General features: G+C 38.9%; 1 protein-coding gene and 1 pseudogene across 15 annotated transcripts in view; both read right to left on the minus strand.

The window, feature by feature from the left end:
* DLGAP1 (DLG associated protein 1) overlaps nucleotides 1-24,813 on the minus strand; it is a 798,454-nt gene that overhangs the window by 11,786 nt on the left and 761,855 nt on the right. For all 15 annotated transcript variants that reach the window (XM_025038576.1, XM_025038573.1, XM_025038572.1 and 12 more), the window contains one exon: nucleotides 16,026-16,447. In XM_025038576.1, coding sequence (XP_024894344.1) covers nucleotides 16,026-16,447 — 422 coding nt within the window. The remainder of the gene's footprint in view (nucleotides 1-16,025; nucleotides 16,448-24,813) is intronic.
* Nucleotides 8,186-8,304, minus strand: LOC112469382 (annotated as a pseudogene).

A 24,813-nucleotide genomic window follows, 5' to 3' on the forward strand; every position in this document is an offset into this window, starting at 1 on the left:
GGTAGATTATAAGATTAAAGCAATGTTTTTGCTATTGTTGTTTTGTTCTGTATTTACAGAGCCTGAGGCTGAGAGTGGAATCAGGTCTCCTTTTCTTGATCTCATTCCCCACAAAGTCTGAAGAGAAAACAGAAGAAAAAGAAACCTCATTTTGGCCCAGGGTTTTCTAGTAATTTGCTTCTCTATTTGTTTAAAACTGCCAGTCTAGCTAATGGCTTATAATGCACATTACACCTAGGCACTACTCAAATATTTCAGCATCCCTACATATGTAACTCAGGGCAACTATGAATTTTCTATTAAGTCGCCAGTCACACCAAATAACTGAAGTGCAGAAATTTGCCTACTCAATGACAGCAATGGGATACCCTTGACAGCCTTTGGCAGCAATCCTCAGGTTGAAGTTTTTACTTTTTTTCAATCTGCTTTTAAAATCTTTTGAGATGATTATCCTAGGTCTCTTCAACTGATCAATCAGTTGTTCAAGGCCGCCTCTCCCTGTCTCAAAACTCCGGAAGCAGAAAGGACACAGAAAAGATAGCATATGGAGACACAAGACACTTCAGTAGGTCAGAGTTCAGGCCCTAAGTGGGCTGAGAATCCTGGCTCCAACACTTAGACCAGCCACTGCCCTGGGTAGGTTACTTAATGTTTTCTCATATGTAAATGGGGCTAATGGTCTCTATTTGTAGGATTGTTCTTAAGGTTAAAAGTAGCAACATATGTGAATTGCTTAGGACAGTGTCTGATATATAGCAAGCACTCAATAAATGTATGTTATCACCTAGGACCAGGACATTGCACTTCCTTTATAGGTGTGCCAACTGTGAGCCCCACACTTGCTCTGCCCAAAAAAGAAGAAGAAAAAACCAAAATCTGGATTGTTCAAAGGCGACCAGACATTCTTGGTTGCCTGGAATGGATATGTGTTTTGGGCGATGTGTAGCGATCTGAGACAGGTTTAAGAAGTGTTTCCTAAGTGAACACGTGACTTCAGGCACACCCTGAGGTTCCCGGAAACTTCTCTGAATTATATTGCCGAAGGGTGGGATTGTGACACCAGCAAATCTCAGAATGAATCCTAGGGGATTAGAACCTAGTATCTAGGTCTCCAATTTTCTGGCTGGGATTGCATAGCTCCTGGGAACTGTCATAGAAACTCAATCTATTCAGATATACCTCAAAATGGAGTTAAGGTTCTCCTTAAATACCTAAGCTATATAAGGGACTGCCATAATAAGAGAAGCTGAGTAAGACAGTGATTCAACATAAACTAAATACCTAAACTACATAAGGGACTGCCATCATAAGAGGAGGTGAGTAAGACAGTGATTTTCAAATGAGGAGAAAACACTACTCCAATCATTCAGGCAACCCTCAACCATGTAGGTAAGGGCTAATTTGGATGTCTTCTTAAAAGGAAGACAAGGGACATCTTCCTTTATTCAGCATGGTCTGGGGCAAACCCTAGATTTGGAACAAAAATACCTGGGATAGAGTTGTGGCCTTTCCGTTTCTCAGGTTTTTGCCATCATGTTCCTTGAGTGGAAATTTCCTACTAGTTCCAGGGTTATTTGCATTTTTGGTGTCCAAGTATGTGGTTTTTCCTAGGCCCAGGGTTGGGAGGTGACAATTTGGGTCAGGAGTAAAACCTTGAAACAGGAGGGTGTAAGACAAGCAGATGATAATCCTTACTTCTTTGCCTACAGCACTTTCTTTTCTAGAGATAAAAACACATTTTACTTTTTAAAGAAAGGCTCTAATAGAGTTTGTTCATTTTGTTTCTCCGTTAGACACTCAGTATGTGAGATAACTCTTTTCTTCTGGAAGTAAATTTCATATTTGTTACATAGGCCTCAAGGAAGTAAAAACTAATAAACAGTAAATGGTAAACACCAGTGGAAATAAAAAGTAGGGGGAAAAAGGCTGATGGTTGGTAAAGAAATGACATAAAGAAGAAAGAGGCATCTTAATGTCATTTTGAAACTATTCTAAAATGTTCCATATCAACCTTCAGCAGGGTGGATAGAAAATACTTCTGTCAGGGATGCCAGGAAAAGAAGTGAAAGGGAGGAACAGTAAATGAGATATATGGGCTGCAGCTGTGCGCTTTTCCCATGCATATAAAATAGACCAACCTGGTATTAGAAAGTTCCAGAAGAGGCCTAGAAATAGTGGATCTTTCCAAGGTTAGCCTTGCATCTCACTATTTAACTGTAGCGTGATAGTCATTAATTTTGCAGTGGCTGGCCTGGACCCCAAGGCCATGGCCAAAAAGCTAGAGGAGCCTGAAAAGACATGTGGAATCTACACAAAAGCTGGTGGGCAAGGCCGACCTTCAAATTACATCTTCACGGAGCAGGGACAGTCCATGTGGGTTTCATTCATTCATTCATCCATTCAATAAGTATTTATTAAGGTAATATGATGTGCCAGGCACTGTGCTGGATGCATATGACTTGGTGACAAGCAAGACACAGTCTTGCCTTCATAAATTATATTCTGGCGAGGGATAGTGGGAGAATCTGTCAAACGTACAAACATGGATATAAAGGTTTGGGATTTGCGAGATTATTTGAATTAGATAGTAGGGACTGAGCCTGATTGAGCAATTCAAAGGACAATGAATTCCTTAAATGGTGGTTAGAGAACATCCTGTGTTCCTGGTCTCTCTCCTAAGAAATGGAAAACAAACAAACAAACGAAAAACATGGTTTGGGGTGGTATCCGTTGCAATATGAAAACTGGCTCTGGACTAAACAGTTTGTTTTAGTTGTCATCATTTGGAAATGCCTCCGTTTTTTATTTGGAAAAATATTAAAATATATGAATGTACAAAGGATGATACAGCAAATATCCATTATGTGCTCTCCCCTAAAAGAAGGAATGTTAATTTTTTTCAGATTTGCTTCTGTATTTTTTTTTATCTCTCTCTCCAATGAAATGAAACCCTATAGATAAAGTATATGTTTCTCCACTTCTGTCCCATTCACCTCACTCCTCAGACGAAACCACTAGACTAGACAATGAACATTCTTGTCCCATCCCTGAGTTTATGAAGGTTTCTTCTCTGATCCTAGAAAGGTGACAGCTAGGGACCTCCTTCAGTGTTAGACTGGGGCGATCTCACCAGTGCATTTGAGACCCCGCGGCCTAAAGCAGCAGACTCTCTAAAAATTAGAACAAGTGGTTTTCAGGCTGTGTCGATCTTGGAAGAGTATATGCTGCTGGGGTTCCATTTAGTTGGTTTCCTTCACACTCTGGTCCATACGGTCTTTCCAGATTGCTCAACCCAAATGTAGTTGACAGTTTTACCATCCATCTCCCTTAGGGCACATTCAGTGCATCTTCCAGAATAATGATCTGTGCCGTATCCCCCTAGGTATGCCATTTAACTGTAATTTATACCATCTATTTGTGTAATATTTAATTGTAAAATTCACCTTGTTTTTTTGTGCCTGGGTGTTTTAGAAGCACCGATAGTGAATTTTTTAGATCTCTCGCTCCCTTTCCTTTCCTCCCTCAGTTAGTCTGTCCCTCAGTGAAAGTACAGAACAACAACCCAAAACACTGTTGCATTAAATTCCTTCTATTTAAGAAATGAGTACTTTATTAACTCCCCCACTTATAATTCTAGAAACCTCTCACCCTACAGGAAATGGCTATGGGAGTATCATAATAAAGAGGACAAGACAGAGTTAATTCACCACACAAATCCAGGAAGATCCTTTAGAGGGCCATCACTGCTTATATTTTTTGCAAAAATCTGCCTATTGATCTTATTACCTTGTATTTCAAAGCACTTTCACGTGCACATTTAATTTGATGCTCACAGGACCTGATGAGGTAGGGCAGATATCATCGTTTCATTAGAAAATTTGGGCTCAAACTATGAAATGACTCCCTTTGGGTTCCATAGTCTTGGGTCCCTGTCTTTTCACTACTGGGTCGGTTGTGCTCTTTTCTCTCAACACTTATTGAAAATTGGGTCTGAATCTACTAAAGTAAAGCCATTTGAAGGTGATTCCTTCCCTTTGTCAATACTTTGTAGGCAGAGCCAGTGGCTGGAAGAGGGTCAGCTGAACGAATCAGTGGGGAATTTGAAGAAGTTCAGCAACCTGACCCCTGTCAGGAGAGCAAAGCACATCTGAGCCAAGTCACTGTGGCTCAAGGAAATGTCAGTTGTGAAAAGAATGGAGGAACCAGGGAGGATCACTTGGAAGAGGTGGTGAGTATAAGGTTCAAGTTCGAGTTTTTCTTTTAAAGGTTATAAATCGTAATGAGAAGCAGAAAAAACTATTTTGGATGTGGGGGTCTTTTATGAAACCTACGGTTTTAAATCTCCTGGCTACATTCAGTCAAAACCCCAGACATTTAGAAAAGAGCATACCCCCTCCCTCCCTCTCACTCCCCTGCCCCCATCCCGGTATGACTTTTATTTTGTGAACAAGGAAGTGGTATGATGTGAAGAGAATGAACGATTTCTTTTAACCCTGCAAGTGAATCCATGACAAAGCTTCACGGAGTTCGCTGTGGTAGCAGAGTCAAAAACCAACCGTTTCCTTTGGGAAAATGCCTGAGTTTTCATTGAGTCAAAATCAGTATTTCAAACCCTTGGGTATAATTAACACATATATTCTTTGATATTTCAAGAGGAGTCAGGTCTCTTGAACTGAAAAGGCAGAAGCACTGACTTCTCTGACTGCTTCCAATTCTTTTTTTTTCTTTATTAATTTTTTTAAACATTTTATTTTCCCCCCTCCCGCCTGATAACCATTAGTCCATTGTCAATGTCCATGAGTCTCTGTTTGTCCTGTTCCAATTTTTATTTACTATACCCAACTCCACCATCATCTGTCCTTCCTGTTAGGCCTCAGAAACAGAGAACAAATATATTTCATATACCCTCAATGTAGCTTCTCTAAAACCTAGACACTACATATAAATATAAAAGAATATATTCTGTTATTCTGTCCCACCACTGGTGAAAGTTACTATGGTGGACAGGCTGGGTGCAATGCTTTCCCATAATTCACCTATTATGCTTCTCTTCCAGTCTGTCTCTCTGTGTAATATACTATAAAGAGCATAGGCGTTTAAGTCAGAAGTGATCAGCTTCACCGCTTACCTATCAGTGGCTTATCTTGGGAGAGTTTACCACACTTTCAGACTCTGTTTTCTTTATCTGTCAAATGGTCCTAATACTATCTTCATACGATTGCTGATTCTTTAATGAAATAATATATGACATTTGTTAGAGTGTAGCGGGAATGATAATTGCTATACTAAGTCCACATTTTTTAGTTCTTGGGTATTTACCTGGGAAACTAAAAGGTGGCTTGATCCAAAACAGGGACTTATTTCTCCTCCTAATCTGACCTTTCTCCCCAACAATGTGGACTGATTCTATGTCCTCTGTTTTGGTGGCTCTCATTCAGGTAGTCTTCCACAAATGTCGATGAGTGGGTGAATAATTTTTTTGGTTTTTCTATGTAAAGAATTGGTAACAATTATTCAGGGGGCTCAGGTTTCCTCTTCGTACAGTCTGGAATAGTTCCCCCACCTATCAGAGCTAGGACCATGGCCAACTGGCTGCTGGGTGACAGATACATGGAGGAAATAGGGCCTTCACCAGTGCTAGACACCTAGTCTGCCCCACTGGAGCCTCGTGCAGAAAACGGACTCATTGCAAAATGAGGGGTTAGAACCTTCCTCATGAGCAGCAGCTGCTACTGTAAAACAAGGTCCACCTTCAGGTGCAGACTATGTCAGATAAATCCTGAGAGCCTAGAGAGCCATAATCTCACCCTATGTTCCAAACAGTGTTCTGCCACGTGGTTTAGTGTCCCTACAAACTCATGGTCTCTAAACTCAGTGGATCTTTCAGTGCTGTTCATTAGTCCTTTGAGATGCTCTTCCTTACCTCCCTCTCTGATCCTCCTTTCCTGACACTTATCAACTTGCAACTCAACCTCCGTTCCCTCAACTTCAACAATAACCTTGCCTCCTATGAGGTGAGGAAAATGGAGGGGTTCAAGCATGAATATTCTCAATGTTCTCCCTCTCCTGATACCTGCCCCACACAGTCCCCCAAACCTTTCAAGAGCATAGAAGTTCTGTATGATGGACAAGCAGCAGACCCTTTGAGTCCTGTTGACAACATCTGAGACATCAGGGGCCAGGAAAGAGTTACTTATGTTTATTCCTCATGTAATCTGCCCATGACCATTAACTACCCCAGCCTAAAGACTTTGCTACAGCCACTCTGCCCATCTACCAGAGCTCTAGGCCTGATCCCCTCTGGGCTGCTCTAAGAACTGCTCCATGAGTCCATGCATTAGCAGTCTCTGCCTCTCCGCTAGAGCAGTACTGGAGATGCCTGGAACATTCTCAAGTCTCTCCATTCTAAGAGGGGAAAAAATCTTCCCCACTTTCATGCTAATATGAAATTCCTCTTCTCCCTTGTTATAGCTGAATTGTGTCCTCCCCAAATCCATATGTCAAAGTCCTACCCCCAGTACTTCAGAATGTGACTGTATTTTGAAATTAATTACCTTTAAAGAGGTAATTAAGTTAAAATGAAGTCATATGGGTTGGCCCTAATCCAATAGGACTAGCCCTTATAAGAAGAGATCAGGACACAGATGCGCACAGAGGGAAGATCAGCTGTAAGCCAGGGAGAGAGGCCTCAGAAGAAACCAACACTTTGATCTCAGATTTCTAACCTCCAAAACTGTGAGAAGATAAATTTCTGTTTTTAAGGCACCTAGTCCATGGTGCTTGGTTATGGCAGCCCTAGCAATCTAATACACTCCCTTAAACGCTCGATTCTCCAAAGGGTAGGCCGCCTTTGCTCTTTCTATATTCTCAACTCCACTTGTCCCTCCAGGCCCTGCAGGCTGGCTCTCTCCTCTTTTTCCTTACTTGCCTGGATCTCTCTGCATTTGGCATAAAGGAAACTCAGTTCCCTTGGCTCCCACAACACACTCTGGCTCTGATGCTGTCTTCCTTGTTCTTTATGGGTTTCTCCTCTCACTCCCAAATTCAATCCTGAGCCTACTTCCTTTATTTTCCTCGAGTGACCTCATCCATTCTTCTGGTTTCGGTTATTTTATAACATAAGTTTATGTTTCTGAAATTTGTAATTACTGTGTATGCCAACCCTCAAGCCTCAGAGTAGCATATCTAAACACCTGCTCAATACCTCTTGTCTTTGCAAATCCACTTTCCTCTCTGTTGATTATAATTAGGGCTACAAGGCTTCATCACTCCCTTCACAGTATGAATGTTCTCTCTCTCTTGCCAATCTTGGAGGTTTGGTTTTATTAAGGAAACTAGAGGGTCTCCTTATCTCATGGTAATTCCCACGCTTAAAACTTTTGCATGGTTTCCTATTACCTGTGGGATAAGCAGAAACTTCCTTCGATGGCTTACAGATAATGCCCACATGCCCAGCCTTACTTCTGCCCATTCCCTTAGTTTCCCAAATCCAAAAGCTGTGTCTTGCCTCAGTGTCTTTGCTCAGGCTAAAAACTAGGGATGCATCCTGCCTAGGTGCCAGCTCTAGCCCCTCCCACTGTGCTCAGGTGCATCTCCTCCAGAAAGCCCTATTTCCTTTCACCTCTCCCTCCACATTGCTCCTCAAATTCCCATGCATAGGTCTGTCCCTTCCCTTTCCACATGCTTCCCGGCACTATCTATTTATATGTCTGACTTTCTAACCAGACCATGAGCCCTTCGATAGCATAGGCTGTGCTCATGGAATCCCTGGAATCCCATTGAAAGAATAAGTTTCAAAATTAATTGACTCATTTACAAACTCTATGTTAACCAGAAAAAATAAATTAACTGTGGCATTCTAGGCTTTAAGCGTTATGGTTCTTTAAGGTTTTTACCATGTCTAGCACCACATTTTAAGTTACAGTCATGATTAATTAATTAGCTAATGTAGTCTTGGCTAAATTATTATTCCTTTTGGGTTTCTGTTTTATTTATGTATTTATTTATTTATTTATTTATTTTGTGTGTGTGTATGTGTGTCTATATTTAAAGTGGGTTTCTTGTATAATATGTCCCTCAGTTTTCAATTTGTTTTTACATTTTGCTTATTTTTTTATATTTAATGAATATTATTTTCCTAATCAGGTTTATTAAAATATAATTTAGAAACAGCAAAGATATTTTATGCCCATAGCACCTGATCTTCCTAGGTGGTCTCCCATCCAAGTACTAACCAGGCCCAACCCTGCTTAGTTTCCAAAATCAGACGGCATTGGGCTTGTTAAGGGTAGCATGGCCATAGATGGGTTTCTGTTTAGAACATTATTAGTGCTGACTTAGGCTGGAAGAGTCAAGCCATTTGGGACAAGTTGAATGTGCCTGTATGAGAATTAAACCTCCTTATCCTTAAGTTTTGCCTTCTTTGTTCTCACCTGGCTTCCTCTCCCCCAATACTATAGAATTTAGGGATAAAGGAGAAAAAAGGAATTTTTAAAAAGTGGGTTCACCCACTTTAAAGTCATGTGGATTTGTCAGACTGAAGCTGTGTGATTTCAAATTGGGATTATCCATGTGGAAACATACTTATTTACCAGTGTGTCTTCATGGAAAAGAATTTCTCCAACCAACTGCCCAGCTGCTTCTCTAACACAGTTGTGATCCAGAGCTGTTGTCAACAAAAGGTCTCCATAGAAAACATGGATATGTTTCATTCCTGGCTGACAGTGGCTGCTCTGCATTTAACAAGAGAATTTTTATTTTATTTATTTATTTTTGAGCTAAAACTTGGTGGCTAATAAACAAAGAATAAAATTCTCAAGTAGAAATTTTACGACAGACTGAAACCAGAGCTTCCACAAGGCTAAAACATGGGGTGGGGTGAGGCGAATACTCTTTGTTTGCAAAAGAGCAAGTTTTCAAAAACTCAGCTAATTTACCCCCTTCAGTCCCTACTCCAGGAGTCTTACTTGTAAAAGTTAAGCTTTGACCTATATCTCAATTTACATCAGCATTGAAACAGTGACATCATATGCATCACCTGGATAAATACAGTTTTTGAGCCTTTGAAAGCTGAAAGAAATAAATTTACTTAACATTTCCCTGGGTAACATAGGACAAAAGAGCTAACTGCTGTGTTTGAAGTCCCTGGCAATTATATTCCACAGAAATAGTATTGTTAGAGAAAACCATTGGCGATCTTGCTCCATGAGTCAGTCCCTCTCTCTGTAATCTCCGCCTCTCTGCCTCTCTGCCATGCAGAAATAATGAGAATTTATCCAGTCGGAATAATGGGAACACCACTGGCCTAGGGAGCGGGAGGTCTGCTTCCAGGCCTGGTTCTGTCTTCACCTTGCCATATCACTTCAGCTCTCCATGCCTCAGCGCTCTGCTCAGCTTCGAGATCACCCCCAATGAAACACACTCACAAAAGCAAGTTTTGTAATGTCCTTCTGTCACTAACACCTTCTTCTTTGTGTCTAGTGCTATGCAAAGCAAAATGCGCTGAGCATTCTACAAGGTTAAACATAAGGCATGTTACATATGATTTCCTTTTCATTACTACCACTTCCTCTGTGGTCACTAATTTCAGGTTGGCTAGTCCTTAAAATAAAAGACTATTTACTGTGTGTATGGGGCTGGGGAATGAGGAGGGACATTTTGAAGGTTACTTCAAAAGTAAGATGAGACTAAAACAGAAAGTAACTAGGTTGCACTGACTTCTCTCTGCTTAGAAATACACAAGGGCTTGAGGCAGATGAATTGCAGAAATCATGAGTGCTGCTTTGCCTTGCCACCCACTGTTTCGCAGGCTGCAGAGACATGCCACAGGAGACACTGGGCAGAGTAAGCCTGGTGATTGAACCGATAGACAGTCACAATGATGACTGTGCACAGCTTCCGTAACTCAATCTGAAACCAGGCAAACCCCATTTCAGGTTTGATTACCAGTCCCACATTTGCTGCCAAGGCTCACAAGCCTTCGAGGGGACTCAAGGCCAAGTTTCACTAACTTGGATGCTATTACCAGGCAAAATTAAAGTGGAATTAATCTGCCTCCTGCACACGCTCTAGGTTTATCAGTTCACTTCAGATAGAGCCTGAAAATTCCACATATAAGTTGTCCACAATTCAGGAGGCAAAGATATATTTCCAAGTACAATTAACCAGTATTTCGTCCTAAGCCATTGAAACTCGAGTCCATGTTTTTCACCCACAGTGGTAGACAGCATTCCAAGTTAGAAGCATTCAGTTCCATCTGGTCGTTTCACTCCTGGTCAGATAATACCAGACGTATCTACGTAACATACAAGCCACTGTCAAATAGCACTGAGCCATCTCCTCGAGACAGCTGTTTCACACAAGGGCTTCATTGTCTGAGAAAAGCTTGTATCATTTTACTTCAAGTGCTGTGGGAACAAGCATTCTGTCAGCTGCCATGGTTTGGAGGAAAACTCACTGCAGATTTTCATTATTTTGTTATCGAGCCAAATACCTACTTTCGACTGTTAGGCATGAGGGTTTAAAACAAGAACTAAAGTCCTTGCTCTGCTTTTATTTTATCAGGGAAAACAATAGCTCCACACACCCGAAGAGTTTATAGCTACACTTTTCAAAAGGTAGTTTGAAGTTACTAGGCGACTACAACTGCTTGTTTTCATTCTGCTCTGTATTGTGCACATTTATCCAGTTTCAGGTAAACCAGGAAAATGTTTTTCCAACCTGAGAATGCCAAAAACAATATCCCTAGGAAGCAGCTGTCAGAATGAGAATAATGGCATCATATAATAATTGGTAACTGAATAATTATTTAAAAATGAATGGTTTTTTTCTTTGTCATCTCTATATCAGAGAAAGATGACTGAAACCACCCAAGCCCAAATCTGTACTTCAAATTCCCATTGAACAACTAAGTTCTATTCCTTTCTTCTTCTTCTTCTTTGCTTCCTCCTTCGCCTCTTCCACCTCTTCATTTTTCATCTTCTTCTTTGCTATGGACATACCCTTGAATAATTCGGAGGTTAGGGGCACTGACCTCATCTCACCCCCCAGTAGAAAATCCACATGTAACTCTTGATTTCTCCAAAACGTAAAGTGTCCCTCAGTATTGAGGAGGGATTTGTTCCAGGACCCTCTACAGGTACCAATATCCACAGAGGCTCAAGTTCCTTAAATAAAATGGTGTAGATTAATGCTCATACTAAGCCCTTTGCATCCTTGAACTCCCAACCTCAGAACAAAAATAGTACAGATATTTACCGAAAAAAATCCTCATTTAAGCAGATCCATGAAGTTTAAACCCACATTGTTCAAGGGTCAACTGTATTATGAATTCAGGAAGACTTTATAAGCATAATGAATAACTATGAGCTTGCTTGTTCTACCTACCTTCAGCTGCTGCAGACTTTTTTAAGGGAGAATTTTTCTTTTTTAGAGGTAAAATATACATAAAATCTACCACTCTAACCATTTTTAAGAATACAATTTAGAGAGGCATTAAATACATTCAGCAAACATCTTAAAAGCTTTTAAAATTGGGATAATTCTAGTGCCCCACAAAATAAACTAAGCAAATATGGTTAGAATCTTCCTTTCTCTCCCTCTGCCTTCCTTATTGTTCATGATGACTTTGAAGACTAGTTCTCATGGAAGGGATCTGTCAAGGAGCTACCTTTGTCATGTACCTGGAAGAGAGGCCTTCCTTGTATAGGACTCAAAGGACATATAAGGTGGCTTGGCCAAGAGATAGATATGTCTGTGCCTGATCGATTTATTGAAGCTATTTTCCTGGGTGTACACAGATTTTTTTTAAAGCTGTTTACTCAGAAATTGGCTATGCCTGTCAAACAAGATTGGCCTCTCTTACCACCCTTCTTAAGAAAAAGAAAAGGTTAAGTTAGAGAATTAGTAAAACAAAGGCACTGTGCAACTCTAGGCCCAGTTATCTGAACAGAATTGGGATTGCCAAGGAGCCAGGGAGAGATACATAGAGAGAGCTTTAGAGGACAGTACATACAAAGTATCATTATCTTGTCAAATGTTATTTATGCTGTATCTGTTCCATCAGACACTTCTGTGTTCTGTGACCTTGGACAAGATTCTGCCAGAGAGCTGTTTTGAGGGCAAATAAAACAATACCTGTCAAAATCTGTAACCTTCTCCCAGGGAGTATGCTAAGGACAAGATGAACATTCTTTCACATGCTCATATTCTCCCTCTTATGGTGGAGGGTTGTTCTGGCTTTATGGTCAGACCCTCCCTCGGATCTGCCTCATTGGACATAGGTGACTCTGTGACCTGGGCATTGAGTTTACCTCTGCACTGTTTAGAATTCTGGAATGCTATTAGATTGGTGCTCCTGTTTTGTATTTTTCGACAGCATGAACGATACAGAAAGCCTTCAAGTGCTGGCGGAATAGAATCGTGTCCCAAGAGCTGGAAGGGACATACAGGGCTCATCTAGACCATCTCCCTGACCAGCACAGCAGTCCTTTCTACCATTTCTCAGGCAAGTGTGCTTCTCTCTCTGCCAAACCCTAGCTCTGATGAGAAGGGCTCATCACTTCATAAGGAAATTCCCCCTCTATCTTTCGGCAACAATAACTGCTAGTTATTTACTGAGTATTCTTTAAGCTACTTAGGAAGAAATGTTTTGTTAGGTTAAATACTTTTGTAAAATAGAATTCGCACAATATTTTGAGGACGCAAATACATATTCAAGTATCCCCTGCTATGTGCCAGTGAATATGAAGATGAATAATTTCTGTCCTCAGAGAGCTCACTTTTTAGTGGAGGAGAGAGATACACAGATTGTCATAAAGTAATGTTGAAAATACCTAATAGGCAAATGTATAGGCTATTACAAAAGCACCTGGGAGACACACCCAATTCAGCCTGAGGGGAGGCATTCCGCAAAGACTTCTAGAATGCGAGGCCCAAGCTGAGACTTGAAGGAAGAGCCATATTTCGTACACTGGTTGAGCTTACATGAATAGATGTTACTAATTTGAATCAGTTTTGTACATTTTAAAAAGCATGTGTAAAGGGCATTTAAACTGTGTGTTAGCAGTTTGATCTAAAAGTATGAAATTATATTTTTAAAAAGTAATAATTTTGACTTTTCACTATAGGCCATTGGCTTTCAAACTGTAGTCTAGAAATCCTAGGATTTTTTTTTTTTTGGTGGGTGGAGACTCGGTTGGGGTGGTGGTGGGGGGTGATGGTACAGGCTAAGCAGACAGGCTTCCTCTGGGCTCTCACCAGAAAAGCTTCATCATTCTTCCTTTTATATTTACTGGTGTTGTATATCATTTGTTTTTAATCAGAAGAGGGGGTTCTGATATTAAAATATGTTTCAAACTACAAAAAGAGACCAATTCCCCAATGAAGCAGGTTTTATTGCATACTTCCCATCTAAGACTAATCTACTTAGTTGGGTCTTTTAAAACAATGCACTAAAAATACTCCCACCTCTAGTTATCTTTGATTCTGCAACCATGACCCTAGCATCACCCTCCCACCCCCACCCAGGCAGCAACCTTGTAAAATAAAGAGGTAGATCTGAGAAAATTCATCACTCTTCTGATTCAAAACATCCTCAGGAAGCATGGTTTATTAATGGTGAGACAGTGGCACCTTCATGTACAAAGATAGAAAATTATTATTCTTTTAAATCTTGTTATAATAAATACTATTGTAACAAAATCTCTTTATATAAAATAGGTTTATAAGTCCCATTTATAAATCAATATTTTATGTAATATCTGAAGTAAAATTCTGGAATAGAGAATAGGCAGTTCCTTTATGTTTATTATTTTGAGACTTTACCAGTTGTGTATATTTCAAAATACAAATATGCTTTTTTCTGTCTCAAATACAAGATGAAAACCTAGTTTTCTGACAAGATTTTTACCTTTCAAATAAATGTGGTTGTACCAAAATACATTGACTTGTTTTCACAGCTCCTTCAGTCTCAAGGGAGGTTTTCCTAAATCTTTATACAATGATCAATCTCATGCATCATTATAAAGCTAGGTTGAGAGAAATAGATCTAGTTTCAGATCAGAAGAAAACAACAGGTTAAAAGTAAACATCAGATGAGCAGCCTCCCAGGATCCTATTGGAAACCAACTGGGAGACTAGAATGAGTCCCAAACTAATGGACTGAAATCTGAATGATAGCTTGTCCTGTTGGGTAGTGCACCAAAAGCCATTGCTCCTGAGACATTGACTTTTTTCCTAGGAAAATCTAGGAAATTTTGGGTATACCCACAAGGGGAAAAGGAAAATAAGATGCAACTGCTAAGACTTTCTTACTGAAATTTATCCCCACCCACTGCTCCTGGGAGGTGCCTCATTCACCTTTTAGAGGGCAGAAAGCTAATTCTGCTTGTGGATCAACACTCAGGTGAGTCTGCAGTGGTACCAACTGTTAGCGGCAAGTGTCAAGGAGATTTACTTTTCTACTGCTAAATTGTTTGCACTCTTAGTATGCAAGAACAAAAAGTGTGTTACAGAAATCCATTTATGGATTTTCTAACCTGCTCATAAAGACAACAAAGAGGCTAGTCAGCTGGTTGGTAGGGTCCAGGCAGGAAGAAGGAGCACGGAGAAGAGATGTGAACAAGAGAATGGAAAAAGTGAGGAAATCCCACAACCTGCTAACTGTTATTTTCCAGACTTAATTTTCGTTGAAAAATACTTCCTTTATGGAAAACTCACTGCTCCTTAACACAATGAGTGTGGTTTATTTAGTAAGTCTTTTAAACATGATTTACAGTAGGCTCTAGGTCTGGTTTTTACGAAATTATTATTATTTTTTTAAGGATACTAATGCATGATGGTTATGTAAAAAAACATCCTTACTGGTATGAAATATATAGTGAAGTGCTGTGATGCCTTGGATTTTCTTTAAGATACTCCGGCAAAAACAACAATAACTGAGGGAAGATAAGAACACTTGCCAATTGTTGAACTGGGTGATAGGTATATAGGGTTTATTATATTAAGCTTCCTACTTTTGTGCATGTTTTAAAATTTTTATAATAAAAAGTTAAATCTGATTTTAAAAATAGGTTTAAAAAGCTACATCAGAACAATACTATTCTAGGTAGTTCCTACACAAAAATGAAGGCAGGTTCTAATGTTTACCACTAAATTTCTTTGATTCAAAAATATCATCAGTTGGAAGATCCATCATTTACTTAATAATAGTTTTTCAGAGGAAAATAAACACAATATTAAAATACACACTAATTGTAAACTACATTCACTTTCAGAATTGTTGAAAACGTGCCAAATGTGCCTCAGAATTAAGGTAATCTGGTAAATTTTTTGGTCAATTTTTAATAGGAATCGTTAAAATGTTAAGTTTGAAAATAATGTGTGCCAGGCTTCCATTACTTATTTTATTCATTCATCATATTTTACCATTTACTTTAACCCATTAAATTAGAATTTGTGTTACTTAATTTAGGGGCTGAAAGTTCGCCATCCTAAAACATGAGAGAGAAAGTGCATGCGAAGCAGGCTTAAGAATGTAAGTGTGAGCCTCTAGACCTATGCATTACTATAACATAATATTGTATGTTAATGAAAGTAACACAACTGTACGAGTGTAAATGCCCAATGCACATGAATCTGTGGACCTTGAAACTAGTTAGAATTACTATAAATTTCCTGAGAATCAGCACCTCTTCAGTAACATCTCAAGCAAGCGGAATCATGTTAAGAACAGAAGGCCATATTTGTCAGAGAGGACAAAATCTAGAGCTAGAAGTCACGAATCTAGAGCTAGCGGAGGTGTTACACCTGTCCAGTGGTTCTCTTTTCATAGTGCAGTGCGGGGGCGGGGCTGGGCTCTCTGCTGGAATTGCCTAGCTCTCCCATATGTTCTGTCTGTCTGAGGTAAGGCCAGACCGCAGGGATAGACCAATGCAACAGGTAGGGAAGAAACCACGAGTCTACGGACAAAAGGTAAGCCCAGACCCCAGCGCAGGCTGTGAGGATAGCGTCGCTGTGTTACTTACTGTCTTCAGGCAGGTTGTTTTCCCGCTCTTCTCTCTCCATCTGCTGGCACCACCCTTCCATGCGGTCTCGCTCCGCCTGGAGAAGCTTCAGAAACCAGTGGCCATCTCGGTGGCACACTGACCTTTGAACGGCCTCCATAGGGTCTTCAGTAATCGAGTCAATCCAGGGATCCGGGGGAGGCAGAATCGAAGGATCAAAATCCGCGTCAAAGTCGTCGTCTGCTGCGCAGGCATGATAATGGTTTCCTGAGCCCTGAATGCTCACCGTGGAGGTGCTGGCGTCCCGGGAGAACTGTCTGGCCATCGGGCCGGGGCACGAATTGTCCTCCATAGACTCCAGAGAGTTTTCCAGATTATCGTGGAAGTCCAGGTCGGCCTGCACAGCTGTTGTCACACTGTTGGATCTAGTGAACCTGCGGAAGCTTGGGGGAATAAAAAAAAAAAAGGAGATTTATTTCAAGGATATTTCTTGAATCAACACCACTTTCTACTTTTCTTCATAGGTGTGACAATAGAGGGTCTCAACTTCTCAGCCTGCGGAGGTAAGCCGCTGATGCAAGCATGTGAATTACCATAGTTCTAATAAGAGAATAGAAAATTCTCATCTTTGTTTAACATTAAAGTGTATCTAGAGAAATTTTAGAAATAGAACAGTGTGTACAGCTATCAAAGCCAGTATAATGTCCAATATCTAACCTCCTTCCCAAATCTGAGTGGCTTGTATCCTGAAATTCAGGTTAGTGAGGGGTAAGGGAGCAATTTGATTATATCTTATATAATTTGCTTAGAAATGGGGGGAGGGTGCAAAGAGGGAAACCACCCCTACCTGGGCAAAGACTATCATGAATCCTATCAAAATCACATTTTTTTTCCCCAGGGGCAGTTCTTCCCAAGTAAGACTTCCGGAAAGCAAACTAAAGAATTGTTAGGTTCCTCTTAAAATTAAGACTCCTTTCCCTGATAAGAATTCACCTGTCTCTTGTTCATATGGGTTCATTGTTATAATATGGTACAAAGCCTTTGGGACAAAAATCAGTTGACAGTTCTAGAGTTCTCCTGTATTGTCCTCCTCTGTGCCTTTAATTTCCCTCCCCACAGTCCTGCTACCAAGGTGATAAAAGACAACTTGTTAACAGATTCAGTCTGAGCATTTTGTGTGGACATCCATGCTGTCAACATTTCCCAGCCAGATGGCTCTATATATCTCTGGTTGACACCCACAATGAAGGTGAAGACGTGTAGAGGGTGGGAAGGGTGAGGGAAGAACAGAGGAGCAGGGAGTTCTTTCTCAGACAAGGGGCAAGGGAAAGTGTAGGCATGAAGTAAATTAAAACACACTAAAAAGTGCTTCATTGGCTCCTGGAGCAGGCAGGAAACAATGATGGAGAATATAAGTCTCCAAAGGCAGAATCGTGTGTCTGTTATCCCACTCTTTTTTGTTTGTTTGTTTGTTTTTAAAGGTAACTTCCTGATCCAATATTTCATTTATTTTTTTATTGTGAAAAAAATACATATAACATAAAATTTACCATTTTAACCATTTTTAAGTATACAGTTCACTGGCATTAAGTATGTTATTTACATTGATGTGTGACCATCACCTATCTATCTCCAGAATTTTTTCATCTTCTGTAACTGAAACCTACACCCATTAAACAGTTACTACTTATTTTTCTCTCCTCCACTCCCCAGTCTCTAGTAGCCACTATTCTTTCTGTCTCTATGAATTTGACCACTTTAGGTCTCTCATACAAGTGGAATCATACAGTTTGTCCTTTTGCGACTGTCTTATTTCACTTAGCATAATGTCTTCAAGGTTCATCTGTGTTGTAGTGTGTATAAGAATTTCCATCCTTTTAAAGGTTAAATAATATTCCATTGTACAATATAGTCCCTTCTTATCCATAGGGATATGTTCCAATATCCCCACTGAATCCCTGATACTGCGAATAGTATCAAACCCTACGTACACTATATTTTTTCCTATACATACATACCTGTGATAAAGTTTAATTTATAAATTGGGCACAGTAAGAGAGTAACAACAATAACTAATAATAAAATAGAACAATTATAACAATACGCTGTACTAAAACTTATGTGAATGTGATCTTTCAAAACATCTTATTGTACTGTACTCACCTTTTCACTTAAAGGAAGCACTTTATGGCTTCTCTTCGGCATAAGCATCATTACTGCCAGCATCACTACTCTTGCACTTTGGGGTCATTATTAAGTAAAATAAGGGTTACTTGAACATAAACACTGCGATACCAGGACAGTCAATCTGATAATCAAGTCTGCTATTGACTAATGGGTGGGGAGTGTACACAGTGTGAATACGCTAGAGAAAGGGATGATTCATGTTGTGGGATGGTGCAAGATTTCATCACTCTACTCAAAATGATGCACAATTTAAAACTTATAAATTATTTATTTATTAAATAATAATATTATTAATAAATGAAATTAAATAAATATTCCATTTAATATTTTCAGACCATGGTTGACCATGAATAACAGAAAGCAAAACTGTGGATAAGGAAGGGCTACTGCATGCATATACCATATTTTGTTTATACGTTCATCTGTTGATGGACACTTGGGTTGCTTCGACCTTCTGGCTCTTGTGAATAATTCTGCTATGAACATGGATGTACAAATATCTCTTTGAGATCTTGCTTTCAATTCTTTTAGGTATATATGCAGAAGTAGAATTGCTGAATTATATGGTAATTCTGTTTTTAATTTTTTGAGGAACTGTCATACTATTCTCCAAAGCAGCTATACCATTTTATATTCTTATTAACACTACAAAAGGGGGCCAATTTCTCCACATCCTTGCCAACACTTACATATTTTTTTATAGTAGCCATCTTAATGGGTGAGAGGTGATACATTTTTTTGACTAGTTCATGATTATACCATTTCAAGATGGCTTATTTGCCAGTTGATTTTCAATTACTGTTTAATATTCAATAGTGCCAGCCTTAAAGGATTGTGCACTAATAATGTCCATCCAACATTTAATAAACCAGATATGTTTTTTTCTTAACTCTCCTGTAACATTCTATGAAAGCCAATTAATACTAATACTCCGATCCATCGGAAACAAAGAATGACCAGAACAAAACAGTTAAGTAGTTACACGTAAGGATGTAGAAAGACTAGAAGTCACACACATACACACACACACACACACACACACACACACACACACACAGAGAAAAAGAAAAGAAAAAAAAAGAGTACAGTTATCTTAAGAAATCCATTTTTTTTCCCTAGACAATAAATGTCTAGGAAAAAAGTGGCTGCACTATTGCACTGTGTTAGTTGTTAGGGCGGTCAAAATGATCAAATATGTTGTGATTCATTTTATGAAGACAGATCAGCCATACCTGGCCCGTCTTACTGTTTGCTGTTTACAAGAAATTACTTCTGTCGAAGGTATTATATCTGGTCATTTAATAATTTTCTTTAACTCTCAAATGGGCCATTAAGAAGAAAATCACATAGAGTGAGAGTCTGAAAGCAATATTATAGCTCTCTTGTACTAGGAATGAACAGCCACTTATTTCTTGGCTGCAGTAGACCATTTCTGTATTCTTGTTCATCCCCAAAATGTTAAATGTCATCTCTTGAAGCTGGGCTTTCTCTCCAGCTGCATATGTGTGAATTGGATGACTCTCCTTGCAACAGTTGACATTCTGGCTGTTCTACTAACACAAAATCTCAGCTATGAAAACACTAGGCTCTACTCTCCAAGATCATGTATTGCCAGAGGCATTACATTTCCAGACTTAAAGAGGGACTAGTGCCTTATTGTTTTCAATTGGAGCAAACTTTCCAGAGACAGAGTCTGTTTCACATACAAAACAGAATGACCTACTTTCCTGTGCCTCTGTTTTTTATCTACACAAAACTGTACCACCAGCATTCCTGACAGGAGGCTCTTGGCTATGAATCTTGTAAAGTATCCACCTTCTTAAAAAAAATTACTTGGCAGTAGATTAGTAGGAATTTGCAGTTTAGTCACCCAGAAAGAAATAAAAGTTAAGTAAAATTAAAATGGTTTGGGATTAAAAGCGGTGCCTTTGAACTCAGGCAGCCTTGTCCAGGCTGCACTGTTTCTATCAATTAAGTTCCTCAAGCAAGTGCTTTCTTCTACCCAGAGCTTTCAAAGAATGTTCTGCTCTACAAAACATTTTAAGTCTTTCATGTGCAAAGTTCCTTCTCAGTGAAGGGCGTAATCACGTTGCTATTGTTGTTTTAAAATTTTGATAAAAACACAGAGTCACTAGATTAATGTATGTAATTTTGAAAAGAGTAGATCAGTTGTTCGTGACTGGTAAAAATCTAAAAGCTGAATCCAGTGTCTTGCTATTTTTGAACTCACATTTACTAGTCTTGAAGCTGCTTTAGTCCCTCATGCCCTGAAGGCATGATGTGTAATAATTACAACTTCTGAAAAGGACCGGCCAATATTCTGGCCTAAGGATCAGAAAACCGTGAAACTAAAGACTGGATCAACCAGATGGGACACAATACCCTGTCTGTTCCGAATAGCAAGAGGAAAGTCACTTGTTAGTATTCACCTCTGCTGTTACTTTGTGCTCCTTCCATGAAACAAGTTTATGTTTCAATTAAAGGATTTTCTGCACTTCCCTCCCATGACTTTTCTGTATAGCAGAGTACAAATCACCACATAGATGGTAAATCGCAAAGGCTTATTTTCGTTCCCCTGGCTGATGGGGCTGCCGTTAAACAAAATAAGTCATAAACAAGAACTAAGCACAGTTATTATCTTTGGAACATACATGCTTTGGACCTGCAAGGCATTTCACTATGCAAGACTCAAGTCATAAAATTATCTTAAGGAGACCAACTTAGTCATCCTGTTACAGAATCCACTGGCCTCTAGTTATTTTCTTTATCCCTCTCATTCACATAATGGTTGCTTTTCAGGGCTAAATCTAGTTTCAAAAGGAGAAATACTAGTCCTATGCTGTTCTTTCTTTCTTTGTAGGGGCCTTTAAATATTTTTCACTAAGCCTTCTGTCAAGGCTGAATATATGTGGGATCTAAAAATGTTGCTCTTCCAAAGTGCAACCATCTTGGTATTTTGTGAAATGGCACCCTTTAACTAATATAAAAACCCAAGACATCACATTATATAAAATAAAAAGAAAGGTCAAAAGAAAGTGGATGAGGAAATTGAGATCAAGAATTAAAACTTCCTAAAAAAGAGGTTCACATTTTCTTGTCAGATACGTTCCTAGTTAGAACAATGCGTGGAAGAACCCAGGTGTAATGCAGCCTTTTTTCACAAATTCACTGGGAAGGAACTCTCCTGCTCTCCATTTGTATTAGCACTGTCCCATCAACAAATTTTAAAACTATCTCAACACAAACATCCATTGGTTATTTAAAGTACTCTATGTTCATTATTCTTTTGCTTGAAGATCTTTTTAAGGAGAATAGGTTTTCAGCATACTCTATTCCAAATAATTGTAATGTATTTGTCAAATAAAAGAAAGGGAAGAAACAGAAAATAATGACAGTGGGCTGGTTATCATCTGATAGCCTCAGAGAGGACCCAGAATGTTGTCAGCTTCCTTTTAGTACCAGCTGAGCAGGTGCTAGTCTAGTGATGGTCTGTCACTATAGGAACCTCAGTTAGGAGTCTCATCAAAACATCTTTGAACTGACTGTGCTCCAGGAGAAACTCAGAAACTGGAGCATTAGGTCACTCCTTGGCCATTGCCCTCAGGTAACTAACAAAAGTCTGAGAGGTCTTATTCATGGTTCTTTTTTATTGTGTCTTGTTGTTGGGTCAAATGGAGGCCATAGGCTTGTTAGATGCTCTTTTTTTTTTTTTTTTGTAAGTTAAATTATCTTGAAAATTATGTAAAAAAGAAGAAAAGAAGAGAGGGAGGGAGGGAAGACACAAAGACAGATAAAGAAGGAAGGAAAGAAAAAGAAAGAAAGGAAAGAAAGAGGTCTAACATCAGGAATTGTGCCAAGTTTTGGGCTTTTGAAATTTGAAACTCATGAATGCCACTCCTTAAAATCTCAGGTGTACTGTAAGGAACTATTTGGCTAGGTCAGGGTATTGTTAACTTGGCAAAGAAAAGAGGTTGTTTGCCAAATATAAGATCAATAGTGGGTGCTAGGCTATGCAGTACTCCAAGTAAACTGTGAGAAATGGGGATTGACCCAAAGCTTCGGAGTTGGCAAAGTGGGAATGCTTTTGACTGCCAAAGGTCTTTCCAAGTCTGTGTCCCTTAACTGGCTGTCAGTAGATGCTGTCTAAATTTTGGCTTTTTGTTTTAATATCCTGCTTAGTTGAAAAGGAAAAAATCACTACAAGCTCAAATATTTACATATTGAAGTCACTTGAAATCAAAAGAGATCATTTATAGTAGTTGACATTGTGCTAAAAGAGAAGACAATGCTACCTCTATAAGTGCTTGTTCCACCGAGTTATGAGGCTATGAACTTTAACGTGTAAAGCAAGGAGAATTTTAAAAACTCAGAACTTTATAGAAAATGAAGCAATTTTAGTGATAAATAAAAGCATAGTAATCTTGTTCACTGAGGCATTTTACTTCTAGAAATAGAGAGCAGCTCTCATAATAGATTGCCAGTATTTTCCTCCAACACCTATGCTGCAATCTGTGCAATCGCAGATCTGCTGAAATGGCAGATGTCATTCACAAGCATATTTTGATGCTAACATTTTCCCCCCTTCACATTAAGTGTCTCCTGGAAGTCTAAGCAATGCACAAAAGGTATTGTGAGATACCTAGGAGAGAAGTAGATGGCTCCACCAACTGGAGATCAGATGTCATTCACAAGCATATTTTGATGCTAACGTTTTCCCCCCTTAGCATTAAGTGTCTCCTGGAGGTCTAAGCAATGCACAAAAGGTATACTAGGAGAGAAGTAGATGGCTCCACCAACTGGAGATGAGAAAGACCAGACAGAGGCTTTTATGCAAATCACCCACCTGTTTCCATTCCCATGCCACCAACACAAATGAAAGAATCTTGGCTTTCCCTTGCCAAGCACACAAATCCTGCTCAAGATATTCACTGTTATCAACTTCACCTATTTCACAAAGGAATGGTGGGCACAAGGATATTGATGAAGGAGGAAAGAGGCCACCAAGTGATTTCTACCCATTTATTCTTGTTAAAGTTTTCTCCTCTAATTCCCCAGATGCTGAAGGCAAATAATCCTTAGTAACACTGAGTTTCACTTGGATGATCTCTATATAAAGAACCCAGGCAGTTAAGAATGCATTTATAAAAATATTGATGAGAATTTTAAATATACATATATCATAAAAATAACATTCTGGAGTTTCCTTTCCAGAAAATTGCTGTGAGACTAGTAGCTTTTCTCTATGCAACCACTAAACACAGATGTCAGTTTGTCAATTTGACAATGTTAATAAATAATCAAAAAGTATATAATTTCAAAGCTTCTACTTCCCCTTAACACTTTTAGTTGTGAAAACAGAAGATAATTGCTTTATAAATTGTTCTAAAATACATCATAAATGTCTAACCTTATGAAAGGTAGCTGAGTTTCAACAGGGGCCGGAGGCCAGACCTACAACACACACTTATCTCTTGTTTCTGAACTAGAGATGTGACAGCAATACAGCAACATGAGGATTATGACAATAAACAGAAAGGCAAGACCCAGGAGATTGGGCCTAGACCTCAACTAAGAGTCTCCATCTACACATAATCCTACTGAAAGATTGAGGAAACACTACTGAGATGTTGAATTGGAGAACTTACCCCAAAAAGATGTTACTAGTATTAATTGTATCCAACTTTCAAATTTTAGAGATAGAAAGGTAAAGTTACTTTCAATTTGGATTTCTTGACTGGAATGCTCTCCTCGCCCCCCCACCCCCACCCCATGGCTCCAGTATATTCCAGTACATTCCATGACCTTCCAAGCAAGAGAGTAGTACTAAATAATACAGTGGTGCTAAATACAAAAGCTGAAAGAATTCATCATGAGTAGATATGCACTGTAAGAAAAGTTTAAAAAATTCTTTCAAGAAGAAGGAAAATGATGCTAGATGGAGATTTGGATCTACACAAAAAATGAAGAACATTGGAAATCATAACTTTGTGGATAAATGTAAGACTTTTATTCTTATTATTTAAATCTCTTTGATGAAAATTGACAGTTTAAAGCAAAACAATAATAATATGTTATGGAGCTTTACTCTAAGTAGAAGTAAAATGTTTGATAATAGCACAAATCTGGAAGTGGAGGAATGGAAGTATACTATTATAAGGTTCTTATATATGAAGTGATTATATACATATATGTGTGTGTGTGTGTGTGTATATATATATGTGTGTGTGTGTGTGTGTGTGTGTGTGTGTGTGTATCTCAGTTGCGTTTTCCTCTTATAATGAAGAGTTATAGCTAATAAACCGACAAAAGGAATAATATGGAATATAAAAATATACTTAATCCAAAAGAAGGCAGAAAAAAATGAAAAATAATACAAAAAAGAGATACAAATAACAAATAAATACAAGTTGACAGATTTAACCCAAGTACATCAACAGTTATACTAAATATAAATATAAATGGCACCCCAATTTAAGAAGGAAGTTTGTAAGATTAGATTAAAAAGCAAGATCCAACTAGATGCTGCCGATAAAAAACGAATTTTAAATATAAAAACACAAATAATTTAAAAGTAAAAGAATATATCAAACTAACACTAATGAAAAAAATTCTTGATTGGCTA

Source organism: Pteropus alecto, unplaced genomic scaffold (assembly GCF_000325575.1).
Source record: "Pteropus alecto unplaced genomic scaffold, ASM32557v1 scaffold146, whole genome shotgun sequence".
NCBI lineage: Eukaryota > Metazoa > Chordata > Mammalia > Chiroptera > Pteropodidae > Pteropus > Pteropus alecto.